Here is a 27,574-nt window from a genome sequence, read left to right on the forward strand (position 1 = left end):
TATTGATGCTACAAATTATATGTAGTAGGTTTGCTTAGGTTTCTAAGGGAAAAAGTATAGGAGGATATACATAAATCATTTTCTGCGATTGTCTATATAGGCAGAGTCAGGGAACTTTCATTTTCTACTCTGAACATTTTAATAGCGTTTGAATTTGTTTTATTAAAAACATGTAGAATGTTAATAATAATGAAATAAGAGTTTAAAAATTTACATTTTTTAAAAAAGTAACTGCATGTTAGAAAAATAGTTTGTCGTGGTCTATGTCTTGTTTATATGGTTTAGAGAACAACAAAAATCTCCCCGGTGGGAGAGCCGTTGTTTCAAATGCAGCCTGCAGGCGCTGCCCAGAGGCTGACTCAGGGGGTCTTGGCTGGGGCATGGAAGTACTTGAGGTTTCTGCACCTCCATCGTTTAAGAAACTGCCCTGGCTGGGTAGTGCGATTGGTTAGAGCATCTTCCCAACACACCAAGGTTTTAGGTTTCATCCCTGGTCAGGGTACATATAAGAACCAACTAACGAATGCATCAGTAAGTACAATGACAAATTGATGTCTCTCTCTCTGTTTCCCTTTCCTCTCTTTCTCCATAAAAATCTATAAAAAAAAAAATAATAATAAAATAAACTCTGAATTCTACAATAATATTGTCCTTAAAAAGTACAAGGTTTAATCAGAAACAAAAGCTAACACATTTTTTATACCAATAGATTGATGGCAACTGGGGAAAATTATTGGTCCCAATGTGTCTATTTTCTGTTTATTCAGAGACAAATGAAAGCATTGGGACAATCATGGAAATGCTGCCAAGAGCAATGAATATTTCAAGTGGAAAGCAATAATGAATTTGTTTCTTTCAAGGAGCCAAAAGAATCAGACATTGGAAAGTACATGACTAGACTATATATATTCCAGATATATCCCTGCAGATGAAAGAAGAGAGAAAACTGCTCTGCTTCATAATGCTGTTCTTTATGCTACTGAGTACCTTCTGGTCTGGCTGGTGTCAAATAACCTTGATGCTGTTTACTTAGAATCCAAACTGGAAATAATGGAAATACTTTTATGGGAAAAACTGGTATGAAAACCTGAATTTTAAATTTCATATAGAGAGGCTCTGAGACCTCAAGGACAGACTATGCTATCTATACATTTCTTAAAATTTTCTGAATCTAAGTAGGTTTGGGATAGTGAGAAATCAGTATAGTTAAAGAGAAATAAGTCACATTTTCTATGCAAAGTGGAATGCAGTACTAATAAATGCTGATCCCTGTCTGGAAAGAAATCTGAGAAGGAAAGAAGGATGTCAGGAAGGAGAGAGAGAGAGAGAGAGAGAGAGAGAGAGAGAGAGAGAGAGAGAGAGAGAGAGAGAGAGAGAGAGAGAAAGAGAGAGAGAGAGAGAGAGATTGAGGTTGAAAGTAATACTTAATGTTTTGCTGATACTGTTCTGAAATTCTTAATAACTTCAAACCCCTTCTCAAATCAGGTTTAGGTGAATGTGCAGAACTGGGGGGCAAAATGCCCAGATATCTGACCTCCTCACTCTTCCCATGTTTTCCTTCTTTCCATCCTTCCTCAACACTATCTACTGAGGATACACTTTCTCTCAATGCCATAGCTCCCCTCTCATGCCTCTTGGGACTCAGTCTCATGCCTCTCATGTCTTGCGTGGGACTCTGGGTCTTCAGAAAGAGCATTTCCCCATGAACCACCCAAAGGTGTCTAAACTCCGAAGTCTAGTCTGCCAGCCTACCTCCTGATGATAAATAAATAGGTAAGGGAATTTAAGAAGTTATGTTCTCTTCTAATAACTTTTTTTTTTTAATATGACTCCAATAATTTCAGAGATTTGAAAGGAGGGGCAGGTGTGGGGAAGGGTTTGGGATGGGAATGGGGGGATGGGAATGGGGAGATGAGGACAAATATGTGATACCTTAATCAATAAAGAAATAAAAATAAAAAATAAAAAGCACAGGTAACTGGTATCACAGGAGAAACAACGGTTTCTTATTAATCCCAAATTACGAATGCAAGACATTTCCCCCCAGCAGCTAGGGGATTGATATCCTGCATAAACCCCATAATTTTGTATTAGCCTAGGTATCAGCCTGTAGGCAGAAATATTTCGATATTAAAGAAAATGGATTTCCATGCACACGAACATGAACTTACCATCCAGTAAAGTTTCACAATGTACTTTCCATAGCTATTGTACAAAGGCATGTGACCCTTCACGGCTTTGCACAGAGAGTAAATGTGTTCCCAGGGCTTCCAGATGGGAATAGGAGGTTCCCCTGTGGTCCCTTTAAAATTATTGTTCAGAAAAGCCCCATTGAATATCTTCCACACGGCATAGATTTCGCTGATAATCCATCTCATCAACTAGAGACAAAAACCATCGGTGTTAGTTATTGTTCAGCTGTTGGGACTGTGACTTAGGGGAGAAATCAGTTAAAAACTTCCAATAATAGCATTAAGTTCTATATGTAACGTGTTCACATTTTCATTACTGACCTGCAGAATAAAGCCATACATCTTGCTTTTGTTTGGGGGAAATATTGTCACATTACAGGCTAAAAGATGTAATATTAAACATATTCTTAGCTAAAATCTGTCTTCCAGAGTAAACTGTCAATGACCTCCATTTGACATAGACTTTCATTTGAATTCGGTGTGTGTGTGTGTGAGAGAGAGAGAGACAGAGAGACAGAGAGAGAGAGAGAGACAGAGAGAGAGAGAGAGAGAGAGAGAGAGAGAGAGAAAACACATGAATGTTTCTGAAAACAATGATTTACTTTGGAATTAAACTTTTTATAAATGAGGGAGCTACTTCTCTGTAAATGTTGAGAAGTTTGAGAAAAAAATTATCTTTCTTATCAATAAGACTAATGAGACAAGGAATAAGACATGAAAAAAAATTAAAATTGCACACACATTTAAATATACTCTAATTTTTAAAAGCCCGTACGTGTGTTAGGCTAAGCTCATATCTCATGTGTTGATCTTCAGATGCAGAAATGCTCCGAGTAAAACTCCCCCTTGCTGCATTAAAAATGTGCGGGAAGGCCCAGTGGGGAGCTGAGCTTTGGAGTAGAAATAGAGACCAGGATTTGAATCCTCCTTCAAGTCCTTCTGTTCTTGAGTAAGTCACTTGGACCTCTATCAATTTCAGTTTTTCATCTATTAAATGCAGATTAAAGTATCTATTTTTCGGCCTTCTTTGTGAGTAATAGAAACAATACATAAGAAATCTGTGTGTGTCACAGTGGGTGCTGAGTAAAGCCATCACTGCCCTCAGTAGTACTAGCTTTTCTGAAATATTCATCTCATGTTTTACTGACTGGTATTTACAGATTAAATACTTGAAACTCACCTCATAAAATTTATGTTTTTCTCAACTTGCTTTATTTTGGTTAAGCTGAAATAGGCCAATCAGATATCCCCTTGTATATATGACAATACTACATATTATTTTATAATCTCCTCTCTTGGAAAATAAAACCGCTAAAGTCTGTATATGTTTAGGATTCATAAATGTGGAGATAATTTTGTTGAAATACGGAACGTAAGAAAGACAAAGGGTTTGAGTCAATAATGACTATGCTCCACTCCTCTAATTGGTCTTAAAAGAAAATGATCAGAAATCCCCTGTCTCTGAGTAACTACCTTGGGGAAGTGGAACAAGTCTGCTTCTGATGGATAAAAAGAGGGGGGCGGGGTGCACCCCCTTAGGAAGTAGGACTGCTGTGCTGAATATCTGGCTTGTTTAGAGGAGGTGTTGCAATCAAACCGCACCCCATGATTTCCCCCATATTAGCAAATCAAACAATATAACACCCAGCTCTCTAGGAGAGCAACTTTAAGTCAATTGCTAGGAACGTGGAGCTGGAGGAGAAAAGCCTAGATCGGTGAGAAGCCAGAACCCTGGGCAGAAGAGGGGACCAAGCAGTGCTGATACTAACAGCTCCCCGCAATTTGCATGCTGAACACAAAGGGGCTTCTCTTTCCCTTTGAAAGTCCAGTGTAGTCACAGCTCAGTTATACCGAAACTTAAAGGTGAGCAAAGGAGAAGTGAAACTGGGAATTACTTAAGCTGGTCCGGAAGGCATTTTGCAATGAGGCTTTAGTTGGTGCTTCTGTACATACCTCACTGCAGAGTAAATGTTCATTTAATGAAAACAAGTCAAACTGGGTTTCATTCTTTACAACTACTGGAACCTGAAATAAAATATTTTAAAGAAGGTATTATTCCTTAGGAAATAGAAAGGATAGGTAGCTCATGTGTCCACAGGCCAAACCCAATTTCATCTCTTACAACCAGAGAAGTTAGAGGCAAAAAGTAAGCACATTATTACCTGTTACAGGTGCAGGTGACATTAATTAAATAATACAATGCCTATAAAATACAATATTTTAACATATAAATAAAATGTTATAAGATATTATACAGACAAACTGAGCATGCATAAACTGAGAGTTTAAAATTGTGATTTGAAATTTAAATTAACTACTCAAAAGCTAAAACTGATGCTTAGTTAACATCTGGTAGCTGAAAAAATACCTTCATCTTGGATTAAAAAAAATTATTAACTGTGACACCTTTTAAAATTCTTGCCCAGCTTTAAAATTTATTAACTAAATAACTATACTAATAATAGGGTAATATGCTAATTAGACTGGACATCTTCCGGACATCCTTCCAGACATCCTTCCGGACAAAGCCACGGTGGTGGGGGCTGAGGCAGAGGCAGGGGAGAACAGTTAGGGGCGACCAGGCCAGAAAGGGAGGGCAGTTAGGGGAGATCAGGTCAGCAGGGGAGGGCAGTTAGGGGCACCCAGGCAGGCAGAAAAAGTGGTTAAGGATGATCAGGCAGGTGAGCAGTTAAGAGCCAGCGGTCCCAGATTGCGAGAGGGATGTCCAACTCTGGTTTAGGCAGGGATTGGGCCTAAACAGGCTGTCAGACATTTCCCAAGGATTGGAGAGGGCACAGGCCGGGCTGAGGAACCCCTAGTCCCCCGTGCATGAATTTCATACACCAGGCCTTTAGTTAATTATAATTGATTATACTTAATCAAATAGAAGTTAAATAAGTATTGGATATCTTAGGTTTTAAAGGTTAAACTTAATAGACACATACTGACAAAAGAAAAAGAGGAACTAATAGCTTGTAAAAGACACAGATACTATGGCAGAGGTCTCCACAATGGTATTTTAGTACCTCTATCACCTATGCCTAAACCTGGGGCAAGATAAATCCTCAGAGATCTTACATTTGTTCAATGCAATCAACAGTCATGGGCCTGGGCCACCAATATCTGGCTCTTATCAATAAACAGATTTGCTCCCTCATTCTGTGTTCAAGGCTTGCAAACCTTCTGATTAAGAATGGTCCATGTTGATTCTGATATCTCAAAATCCAGGCCTTTAAATTAATATCTTAGCTTCTCTCTGATTTAAATCATGTCCTCTGACTTCATCTTTTGCTAAGTGTGTTCTGGGTTATGTTTCTAGGCTGTATTGTACTTTTAAATTGTGTGTTGCAATTTATTTACTGATTCATGAAATCAGCTTAATGAATCAGAATGCTCTATCTAGCTAAGGAGTAGACTAAAATAGAGTCAATTTTACATAAAAAGGTCATTATTACTTTGCAGAATTTTTGTCGAAACTTTATATATGTCTATATTTAATGAGTCCCAGTGTAAAATGTATTTATTACGGTGGATCTAGGCACTAAAACTTGAAAAACACTATCTGAAGACTTTCCCACATAGCTAGACTTTCAGTTCTGTCTGTCTACACACCAACATGGTGGACCAAAAGAAGGAGTCAGTGCCCAGGGAGAGTAGAGGCAGAGGGATGACAATATTATGATAAATGTTGGTGGAAGTGTCATCAACAACAATCCATTGATTTACTTTTACTGTAAATGTATCTCTCAGAAATAAGGTATTCTAAAAAGAACAAAATATTTTTTATAAAACTTTTCTACTTATTCAAATTTGTGACAATCCCATTTTATGGCATTCATATCCTTTATTTGCATGGAATGCAAATGCTGCAGTTTAATTGAGCAGAGCTTAGATATTATTAATAATATCTTGTTATTAGTGCATTATATTAACATAATAAATTCATAGTCTTTATGTTAACATTACTTAACACTGTAAGTAATTTATAAGCACGCTTCATGTATATTTGATTCCTTGCATTTAAAATGTCTTACAAGTAGACATTTCATAAATACTCTGATGAAGAGAGACGTATCTTTCCATTTTCTCATCTTAATATTTTTAAATGTAGGATTATCTCAGTGTTTTTCAACCTTTTTTGGGCAAAGGCACACTTGTTTCATGAAAAAAATCACGAGGCACACCACCATTAGAAAATGTTAAAAAATTTAACTCTGTGCCTATATTGACTATATATAAAGTAATTCTCTTGAATAGGAATCAAATAAACACAAAGAAAGTATTTTATAATTACTTTATTATGAAATATTAAGTAAACAAAATAGTGAAAAATTATAAAATTCTTGTCTTGTCTGCACCTACGGCACACCAGGCAACATCTCGCGGCACACTAGTGTGCCGTGGAACAGCGGTTGAAAAATGCTGGATTATCTGACTTCCTCAGCTGGTAACAGTAATTGAAAAAAATATGGTGAATAAATTATATTTTCTTGCATTTGGTAGTGCTTATAAAGAATAAAACTTTTGGGTTAAAATTACTTTGTATAGAAACAGAGATTCAATGATTTCATAATGTATGAAAGAATCAGCTCCATTACAACCATTTGACTTGCTAACTAGTAACTAATTAAGCCAACTGATTTTCTATGCATATTAAAAGATCCAAGAAGGGAAAAAAGGCATTCATGATAATTAAGTACTTGGAATCACCAAATATATTTCAATGAACATAGCTATTAGGAAAATAGGCCAGTGGGTCTAACATTTCATGTACATACGTGCTATTTTAAATAGATTTCTCAAATTATTTCCTAGTCAATATGATGAAAGTGGCTGGGCGTAGTGTCTAGAAATGCAAGTGGCCCTTGGAAAGTGCTTCAACAATCCCTGGGATAGAGAGATCCAAATGCAAGTCTCTTAACCTTGAAAATTAAGGCTAATAAACACTAAAGTAAACCAACCTTCATGCCATATAAGTTCCTGCTAAAAAGTGGAAAGGAGAAAGTCTTTCAGAAATTAAGGACCATAATGTGACACCATGGGGAGAAGAGAAAGAAAACTGGAGGCACTTAACAAAATTCCAGTATTCTTTTGGAAATCAGAACAAGCAATATTCAACCATACCGACAAACATTTATTCCTATTTTAAATGCCAAAATGCAATTACTTATTATTATTATTATTATTATTGAATACCACAAGAAAAATTATCCTAAATTGTTTAAAAATGTAAATTTTCATAATTACCACATTACATGCCATTGTTAAAACAATATTTTGTTTAATAATGAAAATACTTCTTACCCGATTAAATAAAAAATCCTGTGGACGTTTCCAGGAATAAACTTTCAGTGATGGTGGTAATTCAATCTTGCCTTCAGGGTCTTCAAAATAATGCTACATAAAAATACATTGAGTTTTATCTCTATATGGTTCTATTAAAATAAAAACAACTCATTCTTAAAAACTAATAATGCATTGATCAATAAAAAGGCATTTATAGAGCATTGTGTATGTTTGTTCTCAGAGCTAGTTTATGGAATATTTGGAAAATACTGAAGTTAACAATACTGTATTTAATTCATGAAACCTTGATTGTCGAGTAGCATTTTAATTGCAGAAGAAACAGCACAAACAAGCATGAGCTTCTTTGGAATGTGAATCAGGAATGGAGGGAAAACAATTTTGGATAGGCCAGATATGGAGTTACTTCCCACTGAAAACACTTCTTTGTTTCTGTTTAACTTACTGGAGAAAATTGAACAAATTTACTTGTCAACTGTTAGAATCCATAAGCAAGATAGTATGTATATGCAATATGTACCTTTGATTTGACTTTCATTTATTGTTTTAATTAAAGTTGTTATTTTGAGATAATTATACATTCACATTCCATTGTGTGAAATATGAGAGTTTCTGCTTTCTCTTCCCAATGGTAACATCTTGCAAAACTATACTACAATATCACAACCAGAAAATAGACATTGACATAGTCAAGATACAGAACAATTTCATCAGTGCAAGGGTCCTTCCTATGCCCCTTCATAGCCACACCTACCTTAAACTCCATATTCTGTGCAGAATCCCTAACACTTAGCAATCTCTAATCTGGGTCCTGTTTCCATAATTATGCCATTTCCATCATGTTATATGAATAGAATCATATAGTATGTAGCCTTTTGGACCAGTTTTTATCCCCTCTTAGCCTAATTCTCTGGAGATTCATTTCACCCAAGTTGTTGTATGTATCAATAGTTTGTTCTTGTTTATTGTTGAGCAATAGTTCATGATCTAGATATTTGTTTGCTTACCTTCTGTCCATTGAAGAACACCTGGACAGTTTCCAGTTCTAGGCTGTTACTAATAAAGCTGCTATGAACATTTGTGTATAGGTTATAGTTTCTACAATATATGAACATATTTACATTTCCCTGGGATAAATACATCAGATTAAATTAATTCATTAAGTTTCAAGGTCAATTAGTGAGCTCTGAAGAAAGAATGATATCTAAGAGTCTACTCACAAGTATTAGTGGTCTAGTAAGTTAGAGAGGCTTCAGGCAGCTACTGTGTAAAAGTTTTCACAGCTCATAAGGGTGTGTGTGTGTGTGTGTGTGTGTGTGTGTGTGTGTGTGTTAGGAGTACAAACAAAATACTTAAGAAATACAAACTATCTGCAAAGGGAAAAAAGGTAACTAAATTTCATATTAATGAATGGGGGTGGGGGAGAATAAATACTGTTTTGTGATTTTCATAGTAATCATATTTTTATCCCAATGCTGGTGTGTCCTGAGAATGGGTTATATTTGAGGGCATCATCTAAGCTTTAAAGCTAAGTGTCTCTATATATCTAGAGCATGTGGTTTATTGACACATTTAAGATACTGGAATAATTTGGATGGAGACAAGGCAACCCCAACATCTAGTCAAATGATTCATGAATGAGTTTTTTAACAATAGGCTGAGGTTTCCAGAAGCTGTATTAGACTTCTGGGGTTCCCTCCCATTTTTTTTCCTTGCAAATATTAATTTGTTTAAAGTTTTCTATCTGACAATTAAAAAATCAGAGTCACCCGTGGTTCTGTTTATATTATCTGTTTTTTACTCTTGGTTTTCAGTTGCTTGGTTCTTTTTATCTTCATGTCCAGTAAAATTGGTTGTATGCTATACACTGAACATACAAAGTTTTACAGGCTCTAAATAATAACATCTTCCTCCAGAGAGGAGGATTTTATTTTCTTCTGGCAAGCAGAGTATAAGATGAACTTGACCCAGTCAAGAATGGGCCTCAGGATTTGGTAAAGCTGGTGTAAATTTGGTTTGCTTTTCCTCAATATAGAACACAGTGCAGTCCTACCTGAAAGGATGAGTGTTTAATGGAGTCCTTTTCCTTGATGTACCATGAATTCCAATTTCTGGCAATAGCACCAGGAATTCTCTAATTCTTTTCCCAGTTATTTAGCCTTCAAACTGCTAATTTTTTACTCATTTTCTCACCTTCAAATACATAGCTCAGAAGTTGAGCAAATGTCTCAAAATAAAATTATATGCAAAATTTTCAGATCACTTCTCTGTAGTTACTGCTAGGATTTTGGACAAGTTCTGCCTACTTTGGAAGCCCTTAATGATTCTCTCCCTTCTGATACAAGCCCCAAGGACTTAGTCTGTACTTGGACTCTAATTACAATGATTTAAATTGATGTCTTTGAGAGAAACAAATAAACAAAAACAAGGTGAATGTGGAGCTCAGCCTGGTTTGATTACCTTTCCTATAGGATGTGAGCCCTTCACATTAAGTTAATGGTAACTTTTCCATTTCACTTTGCTTTAGGTATATTTCTTATATCCACCTTGTAATACTTCATCGTATACTTCTCAGTTTGGTTCACCCATCATATTCTTTCACTGCCATCATTTAGCCAAAGAAGGGGGCCAGACTCTAGGCTTGAAGGGAAGGTTTAATCCATCTGAGGCTGCTATCCTGATCACTAGCCTCACATCTAAAGTAGCAGCTTTCTATAAAGTTTCAAGGATATCTGCTATGGTTTGATGCTTAAGGCAATTAATCCTGGTAAATAAAATTAATGTTACAAATCATGTCTATGCACTCTTGTGCCAATATACCACAGGAATGTAATACAAGCCTTGCAGTGTCCACCACCATTCCAGTGGAGATACTGCTGCTTCCCAAGCCATGAATGCCAACCTTGAGGAACAGAACTAGGGTAGGGGAGCAAAGTTATGTCCCAGATGGTAACTTTTGGCACTGCCGTACTCAACGTGCTAAGGATTTGCACAAACCACCTTCCTGATGTAAACTCACACACAGTCTCCATAAGTTTGGAATGCTATTAAAATATGTAAAATAGCCCTGGGTGCTATGTCTCAGTTGATTGGGCATGGTCTCTTGCACCAAAAGATTGCTGGTTCAATTCCCTTTCGATTCCCAATCAGGGCACATTGCCCAAGTTTTAGGCTAGATACCCAGCAGGAGGCAACCAATGTTTCCCTCTCATATTTCTCTCTCTCCCTCTCTCTCTCTCTCAATCTCTCTCTCTCTCTCTCTCTCTCTCTCTCTCTCTCTCTCTCTCTCTCTCTCTCTCTCCCTTCCTCTCTCTCTGAAGAACAAAAAAATCAATAAACATATTTAAAATGTGAATTTTTTCATTTGGACCCAGAAAATTAAAAAGCCCTCTGCACCTAAGAGTTCCAGAATCAACTTAGGTGTGGTATAAAGAATGCATTCCCACACACATTGCTAATGTGAAATTGTTCAAGTACTGAGAGGCAGAAGTTAGTAATATGCATTGAATATCCTTTGTAAACAAGTTACTGATATGAGTCATACAGTTTGGGATTCTGCATTTTATGAACAAAATGGAAATGCCACTAAGTACTATTTCAGAGTACTCGATATAATATAAAATAAAAACACCAGAGTCAACCTAGCCATTCTGTAACACTCTCTCACTCTCTTTAAAACAAAACAACTATCTTTCCTGTAAACTCCAAATAACAGCTCACAAGTCTGCTGAGGTCCCTCATTTTCTAAACCACAGCCTGGTTAAGGAAATACCTGGTTCCCAACTCTGTCCAAAACCCACTAGCTAACCTGTCCTATCAATTTCCCTTTTTTTCATTATGCCTCTTTGGTCATCTCCCTTGTCCCATTTATTCAAGTGGGACCCGCCAAAGCTCAGGACTAAGTTTGGATGACAAAGTAGGATGAGGGAGGACAAAAACAGAAGTTCTCTTCTGAATTGAGGCTGTGGAGAAAAATGAGTATACTTACAGGTTAGCAAATCTTTTTCTATTATAGAGTTAAAAACCAAAATGAAATCTAGTGACCTTCAAATTTACTTACAAAAATAGGGCTTTTTCCTGCTTTGTCTTTTTCTTTTCCAATTTTGCCTGCATCCCACTTTTCTGTATTTATGTCAATTTCATTCCATTCTGGCCAGATCGGGAATTTCCACTTCTTCTGTTCAACAGTACTTGGTGTATTACCACCAAAAATGTACTGACTAGAGATAGACCAGGAGGGAGATGGGTTAGTTTTAATTCAAATCTCTGAGGTGAAATGTTAGATTAATTGCATGGCATAAATGTAACTCTCTTATCAGCAGTCATGGTAAATGCATTTTTCAATACAGTCATACCTACGGCCACATATCTTCTACATGTTAGGGTTCTAAAGACTGAAATATCCTAAACAGATAATTCCATAAATAAATGTTGTACATTAGTCCCTACTTACTATAGCAGGACATTTTGCATAAACCTATAAGATGCCACATAGAGAAATATTTATATACAATTCCCACTTAAAAATCCTTTACATGTATAATACTAATAGCTTTCTGAAGATTAGTGCAAATGTAATTCTTGTTTTTCTCAGGATAAAAGTACTATGTGATGATTATTCAAAAAGAAAATTTAACAAATCAGATAAATAAGAAGGGCATACTCAATCAATTCTAGAAACCACATTAACAACTGCACATTTCCTTAAGCTAATATACAAGAATATACATCTTTTCTTCAAAGATGACATCTACTCTTTTATAGACTGCTTTTACCCACTTATCAGCATATTGTTAATAGTGCCCAGATCAATAAATATTTATCTTAATATAAATTTAATGATTGCATAATATTTCATTATATGAATATACTGCCTTTACTTTAACTAAGCTTCTATTTTAGAAATTTGAGAGTATTGGGTTAAAATTTTTTCACTATTAAACAAGCTTAATGCTATTTTTTAAATATTGGCATGCAATATTGTTATGCATTATTAATTATTTCCTTAGGATGGCTTTTAATAAAGAGACTCACTCTACCAAAATATATGCATATTTATAGCTTATGATATATTTTGACTAATTTTCTTTAGAAAAGTTGGTCTTGATTTATACTCTCATTATTAGTGTATTTCAGTTTCACATCTCTAAACCTTGAGTTTTTATTTTTAAGAATTTCAAAGTCTAAACTAGGCATCTTGTTTAATTGTTCAAGTTTTAACTACACACGAGGCTATAACCCTGCACTAGTCCCTAGAATAAGAAATAAACAAACCAAACTAAAATCTACCCTTATGGAGTTCATATCCTAGTGGTCGACAGGCAAACTGCAGCTCGAGAGCCACATGTGGCTCTTGGCCCCTTGAGTGTGGCTTTTCACAAAGTACCACGGCCTGGGTGAGTCTGTTTTGAAGAAGTGGCGTTAGAAGAAGTTTAAGTTTAAAACATTTGACTCTCAAAAGAAATTTCAATCATTGTACTTCGATATTTGGCTCTGTTGACTAATGTGTTTGCCGACCACTGTCCTAGTTGGTGGAGATACAAAATAAAAGGCATAATTTAAGTAAAATATACATTATATTAGAAAGCAGGAAATGTTAAGGGGAAATAAAAACAGGATGAGGGAACTGAAGAGGTAAGATACCCAAGTTTTAATACAGTGGTCAAGGAAATTGTTCTATGACTGGGTAATATTGAAATAAATAGTGAAAGAAAATAAAGAATCAAACTGTGTGGATATCTGTGGAAAGAATGCTCTGGACACAAGGAACAGCAAGTCCACAGAGCAAGGAAGGATATTCCAGATGTAGAGAGAATCCTGGCTTATTTGAAGAATGATCAAGAGGTCAGTGAGGCTGAAGGGAAGGTGACGGCAGATTATGAGAGATAACAGGAGATGCTAAGATTGTAAAGATGATCTAAGCCAAAGTAAGAGCATTGGTTATTAGTTTGAGAAGATGGGAAGCAAATGAGGGTTTTGAGCAGAAGTATATGATGTGACTAAAATTTTAAAACGTATATATTTTTAAAACATATTTTATGAAATACTTTTTTTCCCCAGAAAGGAAGGGAAAGTGAGAGAGAGAGATAGAAGCATCAATAGTGAGAGAGAATCATTGATTGGTTGCCTCCCACACATGCCCTAATGGGGGATATCAAACCTACACCACAAACATCATGACTTAAAACAATATGAATTTATTATAGGCACTCCTAGAGACACTATTCAAAACAGGTAATAGCTGGTATGGAATGAAAAATCTAAATGGACCATGGTCACAGTGCTGGGTCATGTCCTCAAAGCTACCAGCTAGGCCAGATGTTTATTCTTTACTTTAAATGGTAGGTTGGGTATGTAAGGTCCTCAGGGTACCCAGGGCAGGAGGCAGAAATATCTGGGGCTCAAGGTTATTGGTAAGGTTATTGTTGAGGTTATTCACCAATCACTCTCACAGTGTTTCAGGATTAGAACTGTCACTATAGCTGTACACAAAATATATATATCCACATCCTAATTCCTGGAACCAATGGATACATGGATCTCTTTTTCATGGTAAAGAGAGTTTGTAGATATCTTTAAGTATCTTGAAATGGGGTAATTATCCATGGATTATCTGGTGGGCCCAATGTAATCCCAAAGGTCCTCAAAAGTGGAAGAAGGAGACAGAAGTCATCAGAGGGAGATGTGACTCCCTAAGGACGCACAAGTGAAATTGCTGGTTTTGACAAAGAGGAAAGAGTCCGCAGTCAAGGGAGGGGAACCCTTTCAGAAAATGGAAATGATTCTTTGCTCCAGCCTCAGAGAGGAACACAGTCTTGCAGACGCCTGGATGCTAGCTCAGTGAGACTGCTTTTGGATTTCTGACCTCTACAAGTGCAAATAAGAAATTCATATTGTTTTCATATATGTTACAGCAGTGATTAAAAAAAAAATAGTGAGGTAGAAAAGCATAATAGAGGGTGATGCCTTGGACGTCAAGAAAAGCAATTTTTTTCAAAACAGATGAGCCACAGGTCTAAATGCTATTAATAGATCAAACAAGATGAAGTATAAACAAATAAGTGTACTTAGCAACAAGAAGGTTAAGGCCTCTCTGGGATTGGGGGCAGGAAGAACTTCTTTTATAGCAACTCTCACCTCTCTGCATGCTTTTATTGCTTTATTTGTAGAGTGCTTGGCCATCCTTATTTATGTGCTTGTTGCATGTTTCCACAGGAAGGGTTTGTATTGTCTACATGAGTAGGAACATTGGGTTATTTGCTCATTCCCTTCATCTCCAACCTTGGGAAGAGTGTCTGAACAACAGGCAATCTGTCTGTCTCCCTGTCATCTATCTACAATATTTACATAAAACAAAAGAATAAATGTCTTTATAGTTATATATTTCTAATTAATACTGTTTCAAATTTTTGCATGCAGGGAGAGTTTGACCAGATGCTTACCAATTTTTCCCCCACTTCCTACATTTCACATAGGTGCTTTGAAGCAAGATCTCAAACTTTTGCAGTCTCATGCAAGAGTTTCTATTTCTCGAGAAAAAAATTTTCTTTTTCAGTCAGACCCCAAGCAGAGAAAAGCTACCTTTTTCTGCCTAGTTTTTGTGGCTGGGTAGGCTTTCACATTCATCATTTTAAAGAGGATTTAACTCTTGGAAAGACATGCCTTCACCTAAGGTTGGAGCACTCCTTTTCTTTTTCTGGGCTTAAGACCATGAGCAAATATGGCTTAAAAAATATTTCATTTTCATAAGACTGGTAAGCCTTCCCTAGTGAAGCAGCAGCTTCAGCTCAGAGCCATGACTCTCTGACCTCCAGTTCTCTCCTCATTTCTGAATTCTGGAGATTTTTTTTTATTTTTTTTTTTTTATGTAGGCATTTCTAGTGTTACTTTCAAAAAAAATCTTAATCTACCATCTTGTTGGAGAAGAAAATCTGAGAATATATACTTTGTAAAAGACTGTCCCTAAGTAGCATCTAGGGAAATATGAGAAAATTATTAGAAGAATTAAAATAATTCCTAAAATAGGAAAAAAGGGGCAATTTTTCAAATTAATGAAAAAAATCAAGAGTGTTGGTACAACAAATAAAAGAAATTGGTGATTTTGTATCCACTCAAACCATGATAAAATTACCTCAGTCGGGAGCTCAAAAGAAAGCTATTTTTATAAAGGGAAGATCTATTTCCTTAAAAAATTAAGACCCTGCTAAGATCATGTTTTGCTTTCCTCTTCATTCTGTCAAGTGTAAGGAACTGTTCTGGCTCCCTCCCTTAAGCTGCTCATCTTTACCACTAATTGGCCTACTTTCCCTGTAACATGTCAAATTTGTTTCCATCTGTGTTGAAGATCATTTCAAAAGACTGTCGTTATGAGGCAGGATAGTACGAAGCCAGAAAAATAGATTGGCAAGTGGGATGGGGAAACTGAGACAGATAGCTGATTCAAACTAACCTCATCTAGCACCCCCACTTCTCCCTTGCAGGACCACTCCCTAAAGCATTAAGCCCTCAGCATTAAGACAATGAGGTTCTTATCAGCATCAAATAATGTTAGGAACAAAGCTTTGGGCCTGTACCCTGAAGAGACAGAGTTTTGGTCAAACTAGAGATAAATAACATCCAGGCCTCAATTGTGTTTCAGCTGCAGGCCCAGAAAAACAGCAAAACCCTAAATTATACCATGGCTGACATCAGGACCAGCAGCATTGATGAATGGCCCCCTGCCCTAGTACTAAACAATCAGTAGAGACCATAACCTTGTCCCTATATGTTCATTTCGATGAATCAGCATATTAAAGGACAAACCTGGATAGCTGGGGAAATATTCTATTGAGACCCTTCCCTGAGACTTTCCCTAAAATTTCTGCCTTTAGAAAGCAAATCAAACCTCTAAAGACAAATGAAGCCCTCAACTCAGGCATGTGCCCCTGACTGGAATTGAACCGGGACCCTTCAGTACACAGACCAATGTTGTACCCACTGAGCCAAACCAGCTAGAGCTATCTTTGCTTTCTTTCTCCTAAGCTCTAAGGGTCCCCAGGAGACTTGCAACCAGAGCAGCAATGGGCAGTGGCAGCTCATCCTGGGCCCTCAATCCAAGGGCCCTTCTTTTGGAAGGCAGCTATGCTCACCACTAGACCACCAACGCCAAGGGCCCTTCTTTTATCTCTGCAGCTTATTTCCTGAGTCCACACAGCCCAGCTAGCTTAATTCTTCTGTCTCTGTAACTTTCTTTCTAAAGGGGCAAGGCAGCTCTCTGAGCAGCCTGCTCAAATCTCTTCCCATGTACTTTCGCTTTGATGCTAAATAGACTAGTACACTTCCTCTTTCACTAGAGTTATTGGCTATGATTTCTTTTTTTGGCTGAATTCAGGAACGAAGGGCCGACATTGCTGGTACCAATTAGAGATATCTTATATCAGTTCAGTCACTTACCTATAGTGCTATACACACAATATAAACACTGGTCAAATAGGCCCAATGTCAAATATACTGCAGACTTCAAATGATGACATACATGTGTTGAAACTCTCTGCACGATATGCCTTTAAAATTCACTGCCAGAGTTTAACTACTGCTCTCACATAGTCTGGATCCTTAAATATTTAAATCTCTTCATTCCTGATCTCATCATTTCGGAAAACAAGATAATCTTTAAACAGAAAAATAGCTTAGGACTTTTGAAGATTTAAGAACTGATAATACTAGGAAATATATGTTGCCAAATGTTAAAAAATATAAACATGTAAAGATATCAAACCTAACACACCGGGGGAAAATAAGGTATGTACACAGAGTTACCTTACTCACATAGCAATATACCCAAGTTTTAGTAGATGATTCAATCAATTAAAATTACAAGTTTTATACAAGATTTCAAAGATTAATCTATTCTCTTTATATATTACTAAATTCTCCCTTCCATACCATCTAATTATGCTATTGAGATAGGAGGATTGTCAATGTCCTTTTTAGCAGAGACTATAAGTCTGTATATACAAAACATATTTGTGAAAATTTATTTTATTATTTATTATTATTTTTATTTATTGATTAAGGTAATACATATGTATCCTTATCCCTTCATTCCCCCTTCACCTCCCCACTCATGCCGTCACCCCACTGGTATCTGTGTCCATTAGTTAGAATTGTATGCATTCATACAAGTCCCTTGGTTGATCTCTCCCACTTACCCCCACCCTTCTCTACCTTCCCTCTGAGGTTTGATGGTCTGATGGCTTGGAATCTATATATATAAAAGGAAGTAGGCCAGTGCAGGAGAGTTAGCCCATGCATATCCCAGCAGACTCCCTGAGTAGAGGAGAAGGAGATGAGAATCTGGGAAGACCAAGGCAGGTAGAGTTTGCAGGACAGAGCACTAGAGGAGAGATCTCCATAGAAACTTCTAAAGAGGAAAAAAAGCAGCAGAATCTTATGCACACAGAAACTCCTATATATTCATTAGATCATTTCACTGTAAGGATATTAAAATTTCAATAGAGTGAGGTTCTGAATTTTTGCCATTGTTTTCCTCAAGCATGCTGTTCAGGGTAAGGACATAATTTTACTCATAGTGGGAGGCAGGTTATTTCTGCAATGTGCAATCAGCATGCCATCGTAAGTAGTGTCAGCTAATATCCTGAAGTGGTCAAAGTATGAATAGAATTACACAATTGACTTAATTTGGGTTAAGGGCATTCTGAGCCATACTCTTCAGAAATATTAACTATGTAAGGAAATAAATTGCAATCTTAGAAAAATTTTAAATTGTTAAAGCCAGATTACAATGTCGAACTTTTATTCTCTTGGTTTTAGTAGACATATTTAATTGGGCATTTAATTGTAGAAGTGTGATGATGGTGGGTAGAGGGGAGTGGGTGGAGGTAGAAGAGAGCATAGAGGGGACAAATGGTGATGAAAAAATAAAATAAAGTAAAAAATTAAAAAAAAAGAATAAAAAATAAAAGTTCAACATTATCTTTTTTTTAATACATTGTACTCATGTGAATACAAAGATCAATAAGACTCACTCTCTATTCTCAAATAACAAAATTAATGGGAATAAGTACACATAATAAAAATGCAAAGTGAAGAGTAAGTGAACTTATAAACAAAGTGCTTTGTTAACACAGAAGAGGAAGAAAAATTGCTTTCAAGTTCAAAAATCAAATGGTGGCTTCATGGACAAGTGGCACTGAAACTAAGGATGGGATTGAAGGTTGGGGGAGAACAACTAAAAGGAGGCTAGGAAGAGGCGCAAAGGGAGAAAGTGGATACTGTAAATAGTATGTTAGTATTTGGTTGATACAGAGAACAGGAGGGAGCTGAAGCTCGCTGGGGTCCTGGCACTTAGCTCACTCCCTCTCTTTTCCTTCTGTTATTTTTTAAAACAGGAACATCCATTATTGGAATTGTCAGTAATAAGATTACTGACAATAACAAAAGGGTAATATGCTCATTAGACCGGATGTCCTTCCAGACATCTTTCCTTCTGGACAAAGCTGCATTGGGTGGGGGCCAGGGCCAAGGCCCTTGCACAAATTTATGCATTGGGCCTCTAGTTACATATAACGTACACTGGGTAAGAAACACCCTTGACTGAAGGCAAGGGAACTAGAGTGTTTTCTCAATGCTTCTACCTGGAATTAATAAAGGCCCAAACTAGAGGATGTTGAGGAAAACAGTGATTGCTGAGCCAGGGAAGAGGAAGAATTCGGAGGGGAAATTTAAAGGGAAACTGACTGGATAGGAAGAGCAGAGGCAAGGGGAAGGTCAAAGATGACTGATCTTTAGACTTGAGGTGTCAGAGAAGTCCTAATAAGATTCTCTAATATGAATATAAAAAAATACAGAGGTGGGCAAAAGTAGGTTTACAGTTCTAATACAATAATTAATAAAGAGCAATATAAGAATAAGCTCTGTATTTTGGGTACTCACAACTTTAGACCTACTTTGGCCCACCCCTGTATATGTATTTGGGAGAGAAAATGACGACCTCCACTTTGGACATGTTTAGCTTGGAGTAGATGAGCACATCCAAGTGAACTTGAGCTCAATTACATGACAAGAACTACGGATGCTACCTTGGTCACCTTAATCGGGAATGCTTGTTTAGAAGACCAGAGAGAGAAGAAAGGAGAGCGAAAGCAGGCCACTGGAGAATCACTTAAATCTGGGGAATAGAAGAACGAAACAAAGCAGGGGCAGAAAGACAGAACTGAAAACTCCAGGCAAGGACAAAACAGGGTGTAGCTGGAGTGACACGTGTTCCCCTGCAAGCAGCCGAACCCTCTTGAGACAGGAAGAGACAAACTATCTGGAGCTGCTCCAGCTGCTCTGGCCCCAGTGCAGGGAGGCAGGAAGGCTGCTGGGATCGTAAATTAAGCCTCTGCCATTTCCCAGGGGGCGACACCTCCAGCAGCAAAGCTGATGCTTACAAAGAGCAAGCACAGCACGTGGTGTGCAAGAGCATGAGTATCCATGATGACTTTAACCAAAATCCACAGGCTAGTACATGCACAGGTTCCAATGAACATTTTTTTGTTTTTTACACAACTCCAAATTATTTTCCTTGTAAGCTCATTTTTGTCTATGGTGAAACCAGCCCTAAATTCCCCCCTCCCCCCACCCTTCTACCCCCAGCCTTCAATTCAAGGGGGAGCCGCTCCAGCTTGTTTGTCCTCCTTGAATGTTTTGCCCCTAATTTCCAATTTATTACTATGGCATGCGGAAAGGGCTCTGTTGGCAGTGTGATCAGTCCAGCCTTCACTTTTGACCCTGACCTGACCTTTTGTAAGTCTCATTGTGTTTGTGACTCAGACCTGGGGCAAAAGCAGGCAGAACATTCACAGTTCTCCCTGTGTGACTGTGGGCCGTTTTCATTAATTGATAACTAACTCAGGTACATTTCCTGCTCTCAGCTTCAATATGTTTCCTCTGAACACCCTCTGAAGCAGTGCTACTGAGAAACAAGTGCTGCAGAAAGTAAAGATGCTGAGGAGCGGCGCGGAGTTTATCCTGACCTCCGAGTGTGTGGAAGGGTGGATGGAAGCCCCAACCCTGGGCTGGAGATTAGAGTGAGGGAACCAGGGAGAAAGGGCACACTGATCTTCTGTGAACTGGAACTGAGGGAATTTATGAACTTTAATAGTCATCAGATCGGAAGGACTAAGAATAATTACAAAATATTCAGACTATTGCATTCACTTTGACACCCTCAAAAAAGAACATACAAAATATAAATATTGTTCACTTTAAGAAATGTACCATATGTTAATTCAGCCATACAAAATTAACACAGTTATAGCCCCAGAACCTGGAATTAATTAGCCTGGACTGACCTTGGTAAGGAATGTTAATAAAATCTTGACATTCCTTGATTGGCTACTTTTTACAACATATGTGCACTTTCTTTATCAAGGGTGAAAGTGAGAGAGAAATCTGTTCCATTATACAAAGTATACAACTCGTATCAGAGGTATATTTTTTAATCCATCTTGGATACAGTTTTCAATAATTTTATCTCACAGTAAGTGGCATGACCAGTTTACAGACTATTTAATCCCTTGATTTAAATAATCTGTGACCTGGAAATATCAAAGAAATATTAAAGTCAATCAAAATATTAAAAGTCAATCCAAAATATTGCCACTTCTGATTGAGGCAATATTTTGCTAAATCTAGAAACATTAACAACAATGTTATTTGTTTCAAAGTATGAGTTTGATTATATTTTTAGGTAAGAATAAAGTACAAATTCCATGAGTTTATAAATTTAAATCTTTTTAATCTAACATCTACTACACTAAAAATGCTACAGAGTAAATTTGGAACCACTTTAACTAAATAAACTAAAAACTGGGTGATTAAATAAATGTGTTTTACTGCCAGAGACAATTCTTAAACTGTGTCAAAGTTTAATAAATTATCGAATAAATGTTCAGATGGAGACTATTCCAAAGGAAGAACTGAAGGCAGACCCCACTAAGACCAAGGGGCTACATCTAACCTCATTAAACAGGGCTTTGGGCTAGGTTCGTACATTACTTATTGTGACATTTCTACAATGCCCTAATCCACATGTGTCAAACACAAGGCCCGCGGGCCAAATCCAGCCCGCCAGGCCTTGCAATGTGGCCCGCACCGCGCTGTCATCACTGCACTCCGCTGTCAGTTTATGACATTGTCAGTTTATGACTGTTCAGTAAACCATTCGGCCCGCGATTTAGGCCGGATTTTAGATTTTGGCCCCTTCTCTGATTGAGTTCGACACCCCTACTAATCCATGCCAAGGGCTGCCCTGCATTCCCGGGGTGACTGACAGGCTGCTCCCCTCTGGCTTCCAGTCCCAGTCTGGTTCTGAGTCAGAGGGTTTTATGGCCGAGCTGCCATACCAGGTTTCCAGTTCAGCTCAATTAAATTGCACACCGTTATTAAACTCCCATTGTGCCGGGCCCTGAAGAGAATGCAAAATAAATAAGGCAAGGCATTTAGAAAATTGTAATTAAATTTTATCTACACTATTTAATTTTTTGTCTTTTCAGATGTGGTGGCATCACCTGGACATTGGAGCACAGTTTGCCACTTCAGTTCAAGATCAGAAATTTGGCTCTTACAGGCTTTGACCACAAGCACCTTCAGGTCTGCTCTCTACCCATTCACATCCCCCCATTTAAAAATATTCCTATCATTGAAAGTTCCCAGAATCAGCCATCCCTGTTCTCAGAACACCACCAATTTCTTGTTACCCTGATTCTTATCTGGTAGGAATTCCATGCAGTTTTCAAATTATAGCTCATAATTCATCATTTTGATATTTAAAACCATCTGTGCTTGTCCATGACCTATAGTTCAAAGTTTTAACTAACTATAGCAAAATTTCCTCACTTATCATGAACACATTATATATACTTTAGAAATTTTGTTAACTTAAAATGGCAGCCCAAAGTCTGTGCCATTAGTGACTGGGTATTTCTAGAGAAAAAAGAAGGCCAAAGGGGAAAAAATAATAAGGAGGTAGATTCACAGACACCTCACCTCAGATAGAGAGACATATCGATTTCATAAACTAGGCTCAGTATAATTTCTTGGAGTAAACATTAGTAAATACAGACGGGAGCAGTCTTAAAATAGGGGATCGCCACTTAAAGTTAAGGTTTAAGATACCTCCACCTCCTCCTCCTCCTCCTCCATTTCTTCCTCCTCTCCCCCCCCCACCTCTCTCTCTCTCTCTCTCTCTCTCTCTCTCTCTCTCTCTCTCTCCCTCCCTCCCTCCCTCCCTCCCTCCCTCCCTCCCTCCCTCTCTCTCTCTCTCTCTATCTCTCTCTCTCTCTCTCTCTCTCTCTCTCTCTCCCCCTCCCTCCCTTCCTCCCTCTCCCCCCCCCCCCCCCCCCCCACACACACACCACACAGCCCAGTAGCAGAAGCAGAGAAACTAGGGTCGTCCTGATCTGAGTTCCCACAGAAGATAAAGCAGCGGGGAGGACGCCCCCACTAAAATCCGGCTCTGGCAGTTTGTTAAGGAAAGCAGTCCCTGGACTAGGAAAAGGCCAAGCGGTTAGGCTAGGGGTGAATGGGCCGGCAGAGGTCCCTTACTCTTTAGATTTATCCGAGCCATGCACCGAAGTGAAACCGTGCACATCTTTCTTCTTGGCTTGTTTGGTGGTCATGGCAAAGGCTGGGCTCCGCTGGGACTGGGAGCAGGCTCTGCGACCCTGGGCTTGTGCGTCTGCCGTTGCCTGGAGACCACAGCGCGCGCCCTGCAGACACGGGCGGGGCTCTGGGGCCTGAGTGCTGCTGCGCAAACGCAGAGGCCAGATCTCTGCACCCAGGCCGCATCTCAGGGGTTAGGAGTCTGCGGAGGAATGTGGGCTTGACAATAGGATTGATGGGCAGCTCTGATCAGTTGGAGTTGTACCAGGCCTACCTTCGGAACCGTAGATAATATTTATATGCAGTATATATGTAATATATTTATACAGTATATATGTAATATATACATATACTAGTGCATACTCTCTCTTGGATTTTCTGCTATTTGAAGACTATGAGGATCCCTCTCCCAGGTCTTCCTCAGATGCTATGAGGATCCCTCTCCCAGGTCTTCCCTGAACAAGTTCCTTCCAGAATAACTAAAGAAAAATGATGAGATCACTGAATTTGCCTATGGTTTAAATATAGTGCATGCAAGGGAATCCCTGCAGAGAAGACAAGATAATGACACCCTTGGTTGCTTATGGTTTGATGTTCATGATCAAATAAAGTCCGTTCATCTGAAAGAATAAGTCCAAGTCATAGAATCCAGCGGCCCTTGAAACATTCACTTGAGAAGACACGGAGCCAAATGTCAGGATCCAAGCAAACCATATTAGGCTCCAGCTTAATGCTCAGCCAACCGAGGTGTACTTATCAGTATCTTGCCATGGGCAAGTTCTTCCTTTCAACCTCAGTTTACTCACTTATAAACAGGAGATACATACCTAACTCACCATTCTATTTTGAGGATAAAAGAAATGTATGTAAAATGTTTAGCACACAATGAAATCCCAGGAAATGGGGCCCCCTTTTTCAGAGATGTTGGCTACCATCCATTGTCCTCAAGGAACGGGAGGTGGGGGAGGGGATGAATGAAGCTGAGAAACACTTAGACTGGAAACATTTTTAAATTAATTAAAGCCAAAGAAAACATTGTGCTGGCCCAATTCAATCTCACTTCAGAGAGATCTGACTGAGGTTTAGAACTCCTAGCTTCTCCCATGAGCCTAGTTATAAACATCATTAAAAAAAGGAACACTCACTCTTGGCAATGCTCAGAGGCCCAACTACAGGGAGAAACAGCTTCCTGAAAAGCAAATCTTTCAACTGCTCTGACAAATAAATATCCAATCTCCACTCAACATAGCCTCTGCTTGGTTAGACTATCCCAATCTAATTGTTATTGGGGGTTATACAGATAACAATCAGACACCAACTTTGTTGTACTTCTCTCTTTCTTTCTTTTCAACTTGGTTGTATTTCTATAAGCAAAACAAATAATTTCAAGTTAGTAGTGTTAATTTTATGATGGAAGAAGTGCCCTACAAAACATCTATCTATGTGAAGACAATGGAGATACATTGAGGGCATTCCTTCATGATTGAAATTCCAGAGATCTCTCCTGGATTGGAGTAGAGGATCAAAGTTTGACAAAAATATTACTTAATTAGAAAAATCTCATCAGAGTAGTTGAATGTTTAGCCATAAGCATAGAAAAAAACTATTGGGGAAAAAAAGCAAAATTTAATCAACCAACCCATGGACAGGTGAGTCTCATCTTGAAATAGACCATCCCTGAAGCCATCCATGGTTAATGGTTGTAAGATGCCAAGATAATGAAGAAAAGTCTTAGAAAAGACAACAGCCTGCCCATATTTTCTAGGTAATAGGTGACCCAGTCCAGGAGAAGGGAAGTGTCTTGCCGAAGGTTGTATAGCAACTTAGTGGTAGCGTTTGGAATAAAGGCATGAAAGGGAGGAACACCAGTGTAAGCCAAACATAGCATTATTACACTCAGAGACTGCTTTTTCATGGTAAATTTGGATAAAAATAAGGGAGTTGACAGGAGATGGAATAAAATAATAAAATATTTTTGAAAAGTTATAAAATGCTTATTCATTTTTTTTCCTAGTCTCTTTTTTTCCCCTATCCTCCCACTCCCCTTTGGCAACTACCAGCTTGTTCTCTATATCTATGGATCTGCTTATATTTTATTTGTTTATTCATTTGTGTGTGTTTTTTTATATTCCATATATAAGTGAAACCATACAGTATCTGTTTTTGTCTAACTTATTTCACCTCGTATAATACCTTTACTTCCATCCATATGGTGGTTCATGACAAGATTTCATTTTTTTGTGTGTATGTGGCTGAATAATATTTCATTGTATATGTATACCACATCTTTTTTTTTAAAATCTATTTGTCCATTAATGGACACCTAGGTTGCTTCCATATCCTCACAACTGTAAATAATGCTGCAATGAACATAGAGGTGCATATATTTTTTTGAATCTGTGTTTTTGTTTCCTTCAAATAAATACCCAGAAGTAGAATTGCTGAGACACACAGCAGCTCTATTTTTAATTTTTTGAGGAACCTCCATACTGTCTTCCATTCTGGCTATACCAATTTACAGCCCCACCAACAAGACTTCCCTTTTCTCTTATTCATTTCTAGTGCCATCTTCCTTCACCTTTATTATATTTATGTGCAGCATGCAAATATGGCATTTCTTTTCTTTATGGAGTTAAACTCCTCTGGTCAAGCCACAATTTTCCTCAACAAACCTTAAGATGGTATTTGTATGTGTCAGTGTGAAAAGGACAATTGGTCCTATATAAATCTTTTTTTTCTTTTATCCCATATTCTTAATTGCAAATAGTAATCATGGACAATGTTATCTTTAAATGTTAATAAGAGTTGTGATTTATTGCATTCCTGCTACATTCCAGGCTTAGGGAGGGGTTCTGGCTCCTTAGCATGGGTTTAGAGACACACCTGAATATAAATACCAATTCTTACCCTCAGTAAGTTATTTAAACTCTCTGAATTCCATTTTCTTCATTTGTGCAAATGGAAGAATAGTGCTTATCTCAAATGTTGTGCTTGGAGCATCACAAGCACTCAAATAGCGATGGCCAATATTATCACCATTTCACAGGTAACAAGCCTGAAGTGTAGACAGGTAAGGACAGGCCTGGTATGGGGCAGGTGGTAGAGCAAGATCAACCTGCCTGCACACCCTTTGCTCTCTGCAAGGCTGCAGGCTGATGGTCCTTGCTGTGACCTTCAGAGTCACTTCTGAGCACAGCAAATGCAGATGACTGCCCTGCTACTCAGCTTGGCGACTTCCAAGCTCTCTGGCTGTTAAATACCTTTCAAAGGATGAGAAACAAGACTTATACTTTAGCACAGCCTCTCTCCAATCTATACTTAATGTTTGAGGAAGAATTCCCTGGCTTCAATAACCCCTGCTCTGTAGAGAAGTGGTTAGAAATGCTCACTTCCCCATGCCAGCAGAAACAGAACAGACAGGGGCTCTGTCTTTGGACTGCTCAGGGAATGCTGACATGGGGAAGTGAGCTTCAGTAACCACTTCTCCATCCTTCCAGATGACTGAAACCAAACAGGGATAAGGGTAGGGGAAGGACAGGAAAGAAGGCAGCATTTCTGTTTCTTAAAGGCATAGCTCTAAGTCACCTCAGACACTTTGAACCAGTCATAGGACTTCAACACTGGTAGTGCTGCTCAGCCATCTCTTTGCAATTAGGTCAATTAAAAAATTGCCTAGAATGTAACCAACCAAATGAGCAAACATAAAATCTACATGTATCATTACTCTTGCCCTGGCCCTTCTCATTCACTAGATTACAAGAGCCCTTAAAGCAGGACCTGGTTCTACTTTTCTGCAAGTTCAATCCAAACTTTGCAAGCCCCCTTCACATCTAATAGAGCTCACATTTATTGAGCACTTACTATATGCTTGGTACTCTGCTAAGCTTTTTTTCTGTGCTATCTCAATCCTTATAAACGCCCTAGGAATTTGTTATTATAAAAATCTCTCTTTTGTAAATAAGAATACAGGCAGAGATTAAATTAAGTTAGTGAGGATTCAAGCCTACAAAGTCAGCCCCAGACCAGTTCTGTATATAACCATGTTATTCTGCCTCTGACTCCCTCAATGACCACAATCCTATGAGGTGTTACAATAAGCCTATTTTATAGAGAAGGAAAGTGAGCTTTAGAAAGGCATAACAACTTGTTCAAAGTCCAAAGCACTGAGGAAGCAGAGCCAGGATGTAAAAGTGAGCAGTCTCAGAGTGCACAAGTATTGTATTGTATTGTATTGTATTGTATTGTATTGTATTGTATTGTGTTATGTTTTTCATTATGGTAAGAACACTTAACAAACTTTAGAGTGTACAATATAGCATTGTTAATTATAGGTACAATCTTATGCAACAGATCTCTAGAACATATTCACCTTGCATAACTAAAATTTTATACCTGTGAACAGTCTTAAGCCCTCTGCTACCCTGCCTCCT

General features: G+C 38.0%; 1 protein-coding gene across 1 annotated transcript in view; it reads right to left on the minus strand.

Annotated features, from left to right (window-relative positions):
* The window catches only part of ADGB (androglobin), a 119,858-nt gene extending 96,613 nt beyond the window's left edge, over nt 1-23,245 (minus strand). Inside the window, exons 1-5 of the mRNA XM_084889310.1 lie at nt 23,088-23,245; nt 11,557-11,716; nt 7,497-7,589; nt 4,146-4,217; nt 2,172-2,381 (exon numbers count right to left, since the gene is read on the minus strand). Of these exons, the coding sequence (XP_084745436.1) occupies nt 2,172-2,381; nt 4,146-4,217; nt 7,497-7,589; nt 11,557-11,716; nt 23,088-23,161 (609 nt within the window). The 5' untranslated portion in view covers nt 23,162-23,245. The remainder of the gene's footprint in view (nt 1-2,171; nt 2,382-4,145; nt 4,218-7,496; nt 7,590-11,556; nt 11,717-23,087) is intronic.
* Nucleotides 23,246-27,574: the final 4,329 nt, after the last annotated feature.

This window comes from Pipistrellus hanaki, assembly GCF_964339955.1.
Source record: "Pipistrellus hanaki genome assembly, chromosome: 7".
Taxonomy (NCBI): Eukaryota; Metazoa; Chordata; class Mammalia; order Chiroptera; family Vespertilionidae; genus Pipistrellus; species Pipistrellus hanaki.